General features: G+C 42.5%; 2 protein-coding genes across 2 annotated transcripts in view; both read left to right on the top strand.

The window, feature by feature from the left end:
- Positions 1–10,049, top strand: part of LOC109964719 (uncharacterized) — a 57,241-nt gene that overhangs the window by 22,040 nt on the left and 25,152 nt on the right. The window lies entirely within an intron of this gene.
- The window catches only part of LOC109964742 (histone H3.v1-like), a 1,858-nt gene continuing 1,174 nt past the window's right edge, over positions 9,366–10,049 (top strand). Inside the window, exon 1 of the mRNA XM_020608274.1 lies at positions 9,366–10,000. Within this exon, the coding sequence (XP_020463930.1) occupies positions 9,747–10,000 (254 nt within the window). The 5' untranslated portion in view covers positions 9,366–9,746. The remainder of the gene's footprint in view (positions 10,001–10,049) is intronic.

Raw genomic sequence — 10,049 nt, 5'->3', positions numbered from 1 at the left:
AGCTCCTCACCCTATCTCTAAGGGTGCGCCCGGCCACCCTCCTGAGGAAGCTCATTTCAGTTGCCTGTATCTGGGATCTTGCGCTTTTGGTCATGACCCAAAGTTCATGACCATAGGTGAGAGTCGGAACGTAGATTGACCAGTAAATCGAGAGCTTCGCCTTACAGCTCAGCTCCTTCTTCACCACGACGAACCAGTACATCGACCGCATTACTACAGAAGCTGCACTGATCCGCCTGTCAATCTCCCGTTCCATCATTCCCTCACTTGTGAACAAGATCCCAAGATACTTGAACTCCTCCACTTGAGGCAGGAGATCTCCACCAACCTGAAGGGAACAAGCCACCCTTTTCTGACTGAGAACCATGGCCTCGGATTTGGAGGTGCTGATTCTCATCCAAGGTACTCTGCACTGCCTTTCGGCCCACAGGAACAAACGACAGTGAGAGACCTATCCCCGACTCGAAGGCACTGGGAAACAACCCTCTCGTTCACCGGGGTAAACTCCAACACATGGCAGCTAAGGTGGGGGGCTATAAGCAAGCCCACACCAGCCCACCGCCTCTCACCATGGGCAACTCCAGAGTAGTGGAAAATCCAACCTTCTTTTTACTGATTGGTGCTGATTGGTTTCCCAATGTAAAAATGAGCTTTCCCACACTTTAAAATGCTACATCAGATTTTCTCACAGAAAGATGCTAAAATGTTAGCTCAAAAGTCATAAGGCTGTACTGTTGCTCTCGCTGTCTTTTATACTTGTACACTATGTAACATACAACCTGCAATCTGACAGGTTGGCTCAGCCAATAATCATGTGTGACACATAGGGCTGCAAAGTGTGTTCAACTGAAACAGACCTTTTTTTTTTTACAGGAGATAGTTTCACATCTCATAATAGGAAAGGTGCAGATGTAATTGATAACATTTGCAATGGCTGCATTCCATTTATGTGAGCTGTTCCCAGGATCTTGGTATTGTGTGTGCTTGATAAGTGACACTTAATTGAACTCAGTTGCTGTTAATGGCTATACCTGTGCTTTTCCTGTTATGACAGCTCAAAATGTCAGCTGTGAAAAAGGTTCTCCAAGATACATGTAAACATTTTTGCATAGCTACAAAGAAAATGGTGTTATGGGTAACTGTAGGTTGGAGTTGCCTGCAGAGGAGTCAATGTGCACACCTTTTAAATGTCAACAATGTGTTGTGCTGACCTGATTTTAGCTGATTATTTGCCTGCTTGTGAGTGTATTTAAATGGTCCGGGTCAATTTGATCAGTGGCAGAATGAAAACACTTGTTTCAACAATATAGAAGGGTTAAAAGGTATAGCTCAGTGCAGTGACCTCTGACAAGCATATCACAAGAAATAGACATTAAGCACATACACATACTTCACACCCACCGGATGAAGAGAAAAGGCATCAGTTTTCCATTAGAACATGTGACACAAATACCTAAAGAGCGTTGGGGGTAGCAACTGATTTAGATTGTGTAGGAGATTATTTTGATATTTCTACACAAGAAGCATAAAAATTTAATGAATTGCTATGAAATTTACTGAGCACAGTTCATGGCTAATGAAGATGAGTATTGTAACTCACTTAATAGATTAGTAAGTAAGTACTGTAAGTGAAAACTGTATGGCAACTTGAGTCTTTAGTAAGGACAGTGGGAAAGAAGAAGGGGCCTGTCCTGGATTTAATTTGTGGATTCAGTGAGACAAGAGGCTTTACCATCACAGATAGCAAGCCTGGGCTCTGTGATGTGTGAATAATGGCTGGACAGTGGTTTAGACATCATTAGAATAATCAGTCGTGATATGGACAAAGATGGACAGTAATACAGGAGAGGCCTACTGATGGCAGATAGCACACTAATTAAGATGCTGCTGGTGCATTGTTGTCTTTCTTTGACAATACAGATGTACTATGATCAAACCTCTGACAGGGAGTTTTGTTTTAATATACCTATGCTAATTGTTTCATCCTAATGTACCCATGAAATTGCATTCATCTTAGCATCTTTATTCATTACACTGTGTGGGTTGTGCTCTGTTGGACAATTTTGTGGGAGAACCTCTGTTTGAACACTAAACAGATTTTTTTTTTCAGGTTTCAGTTGCATATTTGTATGTTCTACATTTTGCTGTTGAGCTTTTGGGAATAGTTTCAGCTGTAGCTCACTGCTGCTGAGAAGCATTCAACATGTTTGAAGTTTTATTGTATTCCACAACTCATCTTGCTGTCTCGGAGACTGAAAACCACATTGATCATATCAGATTAGGTAAGTAATTGATTGTTACTGGTTATTAACCTTCCAGAACTTTGGACCTGCTTGCCAGCCACTGAGAACAGCCTGTAATCAGTCACAAATGGCAGCCGCTAATGAAATTAGTTCCTGGTTCTGCCTCACAACTTTGTTTGTTCGACAAAGTATTGGCAAGGGCATAGAGATTCCATGGTCTACTCTCCCCTGAGAATTCAGAGATAGAATAACAGAATGCAGATAATGAGCTGCTGTGTCTGTTTTGTCTCTTTGTGATTACTTATGTGTCTGACCAAAATATAAAGATGAAAACATGAAAAGTTTGACTTGCAACAGTTTGTGTAATGACCACTGTATCAATGCAGACACACATGACAATACTTTTTGTGCTTCTTATTCTCCAAACTTTTCTTAAGTCCATAATATATAGTTTTATAGATTTTGTATCAAATACAGAAAATTATGGACCATGAGCTGTGTCCCTAATAAAGTCTGCACTAAAATGAATTCAATTAAATTTAAGTCAGAAATTATTGAGGACTCAGCTTATGGGCCATAATTTTAATACACAAAAAATATTCCAGTATGCTCACCATTTAACTCTTAACTTGTGTTGACAGTCATCACGCACTTAAGTAACCAGTTTACTCAGAGAAATAAGTTACAACAGTTGGTAACATTAATACTCTAGTTTATTCCCTATAGGTCTTCATAAAATCATTTCACTTCACTTGGTAATCAGAATAGATGATATTTAGCGAATATTTTCACCTATATTTATTTGAATATTTAGCGCCCACAGACTCTCCCACTTCCCCTGAAACAATACAGCACTGTGCAAACTAACACTTGTTATGGCAAAATTATCTTATCAGGATTTGGTGAATGCAAAATGAAACTTGATACCAATTCTGGAGGTTGATACACATTTATTCCTGCAGGAAGGAGCGAACTCTCACAGAGTGTCAAACACTACAGTCTGAAGGAGAGGCTACCCGGGCAAGAGCTGTATTTCATTTTTATACATAGACATGAGTCCTGCTCGTGGTTTCGATCAGCTAAGGTCATCTGTAGGTTTAAGGAAACGTCTGTCATACAGGAAAGAAACAGTCTGGTTCAACATCCATACAAGGACGTGCTTTTCATTGAAGATACTTTGACACAGAAGTTTGTCTAGTTTCACAAGCACACAAATAACTATATAAAAAAACCTGCATAGCAACAATCAGTATATTAATAAGGCAGTATGTTAATAAGGCTTCTGTCACACACTTTCCCACGATAATATGAATGCTGATGGGAGACAAAGGAGAAAACAATAGTATTAATAAAATGTGGGGTTGGAGTAAAATACACGGTTATTTGTTGTTCTCATGAGACCTTTCCAAAACACTAGAGTTTTGTATTTTGTATTGTTAACTACCAATTAGCATACAACTGACCTGCATAACTGCTTTTGTAATTGAGATTTAATTTCTTCAAAGCCCTCTTTCATGTGTACTTGCTACCATTTTGTCCATCTGCCTGTCTACGTCATCTACCATGCTCTACAGAGCCAACTTAGTAGCAATATCTTCAATCGTGTTTGCTATCAAAGTAGTCCACAGATTAGTCTGAGTTTTATCAGCACACCAAAGCAGCCTGATTGTTTCCCAGAATGCTTTGTATTGTGTTTGGAAATGCCTTTGATTATCCTGTCATAACCACAGAATGAAACCCATTCACCCAAAAGGCTTTTGTTGAGGCTAGACTGAGATGCATCTTATCTAGGTCCAACAATTCAGCTTCATGATGTGAAATCTAAATATTATGGAATATTAAGAGAAAGCAATGACAGTGACTCACTGTCCAGCATTACCAGTATGTGTTAGGCTGATGAAATAATACCCCACAGTGGCTTTGGAATGGCTCTCAGAAGGTGATTTAAAGCTTCAATGTAGTTTAAATGCTGGACTGTACATGTGTGTGTGCGTGCGCACACTGAGGTCTGTTCACCACAGTCCGTGCTTTCTGTGTTTGCTTTGTGTTATACTTCTTCTGTAGGCTTCTGTGGAGCAGTGCTACTAGGAGTACAACTTTTTATTGCGTTTACATTATGTTTTATACTTTTTCGCGCGCTCCTGAGTCGGGGGACTCCGGGAGCAGTGGCCCCATTGTTCACTCTCGAGACCAGCAGCTCGCCCTTGAGAAGCTGAGAAGATTCCCACAGAGACACGACGCAAAATGCGAGGCTGTAGGGCTGGAGTAAAGCGCCGAGAGAGGAAATGGAGGTACAAGCCATGTCTACCATCTCTTGTTATGGGAAACGTCCGGTCCCTCTCCAACAAGATGGACGAGCTAATGGCGCTAACAAGAGTGGAAAGGGAGAGTAGCATTATGTGTTTCAACGAGACCTGGATGAACAGGAACATTTCTGATTCAGTGGTCTCCCTGCATAGATTCACACTAGTTTGTGCAGATCGAAGCGCAGCTTCGGGGGGGTTTAGCTGTGTACATAAATAACAGATGGTGCAATCCTGGACATGTTCCTGTTAAGGAAAATTCTGTAGCAGAGACATTGAACTATTAGCTGTCAGTGCACGGCCATACTATATTCCCAGGGAGTACTTCATGTAATTGTGGTGACGGTGTACATAAATCCCTCTGTTGATGCTACTGCTGCGTACGAGCGCATGCAGAGCACCGTGTCTCGGCTGCAAACACAACACCCACATGTTTGGTATTTGGGGCGGCTGTGGCTTAGGAGGTAGAGCGGGTTGTTTCCTAACCGGAGGATTAGCGGTCTGATTCCCGGCTTGTCCAGTCAACATGTCGAAGTGTCCTTGAGCAAGACACTGAAACCCCAGTTGCTCCCGGTGATGACACCGGAAGGTGAATGTGTGAACATTTGGGAGTGCGAATGGGTGAATGGCCAAATAGTGTGAAAGCGCTTTGAGTGTGCTGTAAAATGCATAGAAAGGCGCTATACAAGTAAAAGACCATTTACTATATACCATGCTTTAATCCTCATCTCAGGGGATTTTAACCATGCCTCCCTCCCCTTCTCTGCCACCCTCCCTAAATTCAAACTGTATGTTATTTGCCACACGAGGGACAATAAAACTCTGGACCTACTGTATGCAAATGCCAGAAATGGATACACCACCCCCGACTCGAAGGCAAACTGCAGCGCTGGACCCACTGCAGTTTGCATATCGACCTGGCATCGGGGTAGACAACGCTATTATCTACATGCTGCATCAAGCCCTATCTCACTTGGACTCCCCCAGAAGTATTGTGAGGTTCATGTTCTTTGACTTCTCCAGTGCTTTCAACACAATCCAGCCGTCACTACTGAGGGGGAAGTTGGAGGGGGCAGGTGTGGACCAACATCTGTCTGAATGGATCATTAACTACCTCACAAACAGACCTCAGTTCTTAAGGTTGCAGAACTGTGTGTCGGATGTGGTGGTCTGCAGCACAGGGGCACCCCAGGGGATGGTGCTTTCCCCCTTTCTGTTCACCCTCTACACATTGGACTTCAAGTACAACTCCCACCAGTGTCATCTACAAAAGTTCTCAGACGACGCTGTTATTGTCAGATGTGTATCTGGGGGGATGAGGGGGAATACAGGGGGGTTGTTACTGACTTTGTGGAGTGGTGTGAGAAAAATCACCTGGTCCTGAACACCAGCAAGACAAAAGAGATGGTGATTGACCATTGACCCCTGGCGGAAATCACCATCAGGTGAGCTTGCAGGGCTCAGATATTGAGATTGTGGACACCTTTAAATACCTGGGTGTCCACCTCAACAATAAGCTGGATTGGAACAACAACACAGATGCCCTGTACAGGAAGGGCCAGAGCCGCCTCCACTTGTTGAGGAGACTGAGGTCCTTTGGTGTGCGCGGGGCACTCCTTTGGACATTTTATGATTCTGTGGTGGCATCTGCAGTTCTTTATGCTGTTGTGGGTTGGGCAGGAGGTAGCACGGTCAGGGACAGAAAGAGACTCAACAAGCTGGTTAAGAGAGCTGGGTCTGTCCTGGGCTGCCCCCTGGATTCCATTGAGGAGGTGGCAGACAGAAAGATGCTGGTAAAACTAACATCCATCATGCATAACCTCTCTCATCCCCTGCACCACACAGTGGTGGCTCTGAGCAGTTCTTTTTAGCATGAGACTGTTACATCCCCATTGTAAGAAGGAACGTTACCGCAGGTCATTCCTCCCCACAGCAATCAGACTGTACAACACATCACTGCAGTGATAAACTAAGTGAAATTATGAGGGACTATGTAATAATCTACTGAGGTGCAATACTCAGCTCCTGGGTGTGAAATGCATTGTAAATAGGCTCATGTGTAATATCTTGTTCCTGATCTCTCTTAAATACTGTACATTGCCCTGCTTTAGGTGTTTTTGAGTAGTTGCTCAGAGATCCTTATGGCTGAAACGCAGGTTTCTCTCCCCCATTGTGGGATTAATTGTGTGAGTAATATTCGATTGTTCTTGATTTCCTGGTTGTTTAGTCTCTACTGCTGTTCCTGATTCTCTGCAGTGCTGCTCTGCCCTGTTTTTAGGTGCCTTTGATTTGCTTATTTGTGCTGTGTAAAATGTAACGTTCTGATGCCGCTACTTGTGTGTATTGGTTCTAATGCTTTGTTGCCTTTATGTAACTGTTTATTTTAAGACTAAGTGTTCTTTGTTGCTCCATATGGAGTGGCAGCAAGTTACAGCAGCTGTGTCCTCGTTGTGTTCTTTTCCGTGTTTTTATGAAGTCCTGTTCTTATGTGTCTGTTCTTATGGTGTTATGTTGGTTGTTCTCTATAGCTGCTGTAACACAGAAATTTCCCCACTCTGGGATCAATAAAGTACCTACTCTACTCTACTCTACTCTTGGGATTGTGTACAGTAGCTATGGTGACGACTGTGAGAAAGCAATCTACAGGAAGTCATAGCTGCAGGGTGAAGCATATGTGGCATGATGATTGCACCAGAAGGCTGCTACATGGATGTCCAGTTGGCCATCTGCTGTGGTCTTGCAGCCAGGGCAAGGAAGCCCCCCTAGTACTCACACAGGAAGAATGACATTTTTAAAATGCCAGGGCCCGGGACAGCACTCGGGTCCCTTGGGAGCTGCTCAGCACATCCCAGACACTGGGTTTCAGACACTTTCATTGGGGCTTCCAGAAAACATCCTCAATTGTAGCGATGACTCCATGTGGTGCATTTGTTAGGGCACAAAATGAGACTACTCAAGTGGAAGTAACCACAGTATGGCTCACTCATTGGCCAAAGATCATTACTATTACGATCATTACTATTTAAGTACTCTATTTTTTATCCCTAATTATCTCATTTCAATGAACATTGTTTACTGTCTATTTATACTGCTTTTTCTGCATTGTTTGCACTGGTTGTTGATGCTAATACTGCTATTTTGTTATATTACACAGCCTTATGCTGGTCTACTGTTTGCACATTGAGAGCCAATGTACCTGAGTTAAATTCCTCGTGTGTCCAACACACCTGGCCAATAAACTGATTCTGATTCTGATATTCCTTATCTCAGACCTGTTTAACTCTGTTCCAAACAGGGAGGCCATTACCAGGTCACATCACTGGAGGCCTATCCACATAGCCTGAGCAGAACTATTGGCATTTCACTGCTGATACAGTGCCTTGCGAAAGTATTCGGCCCCCTTGAACTTTGCGACCTTTTGCCACATTTCAGGCTTCAAACATAAAGATATAAAACTGTAATTTTTTGTGAAGAATCAACAACAAGTGGGACACAATCATGAAGTGGAACGAAATTTATTGGATATGTCAAACTTTTTTAACAAATAAAAAACTGAAAAATTGGGCGTGCAAAATTATTCAGCCCCCTTAAGTTAATACTTTGTAGCGCCACCTTTTGCTGCGATTACAGCTGTAAGTCACTTGGGGTATGTCTCTATCAGTTTTGCACATCGAGAGACGGAAATTTTTGCCCATTCCTCCTTGCAAAACAGCTCGAGCTCAGTGAGGTTGGATAGAGAGCGTTTGTGAACAGCAGTTTTCAGTTCTTTCCACAGATTCTCCATTGGATTCAGGTCTGGACTTTGACTTGGCCATTCTAACACCTGGATATGTGTATTTGTGAACCATTCCATTGTAGATTTTGCTTTATGTTTTGAATCATTGTCTTGTTGGAAGACAAATCTCAGTATACGACTGATTGTTGTCCTATGGACAGAGTCTCCCACCTCAGCTGTAGATCTCTGCAGTTCATCCAGGGTGATCATGGGCCTCTTGGCTGCATCTCTGATCAGTCTTCTCCTTGTATGAGCTGAAGGTTTAGAGGGACGGCCAGGTCTTGGTAGATTTGCAGTGGTCTGATACTCCTTCCATTTTCCATTTCAATATTATCGCTTGCACAGTGCTCCTTGGGCTGTTTAAAGCTTGGGAAATCTTTTTGTATGCAAATCCGGCTTTAAACTTCTCCACAACAGTATCTCGGACCTGCCTGGTGTGTTCCTTGTTCTTCATGATGCTCTCTGCGCTTTAAACGGACCTCTGAGACTATCACAGTGCAGGTGCATTTATACGGAGACTTGATTACACACAGGTGGATTCTATTTATCATCATTAGTCATTTAGGTCAACATTGGATCATTCAGAGATCCTCACTGAACTTCTAGAGAGAGTTTGCTGCACTGAAAGTAAAGGGGCTGAATAATTTTGCACGCCCAATTTTTCAGTTTTTTATTTGTTAAAAAAGTTTGAAATATCCATTAAATTTCGTTCCACTTCATGATTGTGTCCCACTTGTTGTTGATTCTTCACAAAAAATTACAGTTTTATATCTTTATCTTTGAAGCCTGAAATGTGGCAAAAGGTCTCAAAGTTCAAGGGGGCCGAATACTTTCGCAAGGCACTGTATAACGTTACTGTAAGGAGGTATAGTATTTCAGTTAGTTCTAATATACTGAAATAAAACACACAGATACTTTAATGTGGCCAGTGTTTCAGTTTGAATGGATCAAACTTTTAGAAATGGTGACATAATCTGTAGGATGAATAAAAACAATGGTAGGATACTGTTAGATATTACAGTTTTTCTCAAATGCTAAAACACAAAAGCCAATCCTCTAAACTAAATGACCAGTTGTCTAAACACATTTACTAAATCTAGCCATCATTTTCCAATATCATAAACACATTTCACATGAAGACACAATTCACAAAACACAATCCTCCGTTCTCATAAATCTTAACACATTTTTTTTTGCTAAAACACAAGTTGCAAAAGAACTCTGCTCATATTCTCAAATGAAAGCTCATGTGGTGCAAAATGCTTGCCACAGTCAGCAATATTTGAACACAATGAACACACCTGGCGTCATTCATTACACACAATGACTCCAAATTGAAGACACTTGTTGCTAATGCTGTGACCACATGTACAAAAGCAAGTTCAGAGTGCACAGTTTGCTGAAGATTCCAAACAAACACAATGGATGAAGGCAGAGTCAGGGGAAGAGGAATTCGAGTCAGAGGAGGGAGAAGAGCTGGCCATGGAAGAAGAGGAGCAGGCCAACGAGGAAGAGGAGTTCAAATCAGAGGAGGAAGAGGAGCAGGCCAACGAGGAAGAGGAGTTCAAATCAGAGGAGGAAGAGGAGCAGGCCAACAAGGGAGAGGAGAAGGTCCAGGAGGGAGAGCAAGACAACCTCGCACCATCATTACGGACGAGATGCGAGCAACAGTCATTGACCATGTCATTGTCCATGGCATGACAATGGCTGAAGCAGGACTACGAGTCC

Source organism: Monopterus albus, unplaced genomic scaffold, assembly GCF_001952655.1.
Source record: "Monopterus albus unplaced genomic scaffold, M_albus_1.0 scaffold92.1, whole genome shotgun sequence".
NCBI classification, from domain to species: domain Eukaryota; kingdom Metazoa; phylum Chordata; class Actinopteri; order Synbranchiformes; family Synbranchidae; genus Monopterus; species Monopterus albus.
This window is presented reverse-complemented; position numbering and strand designations above follow the sequence as displayed.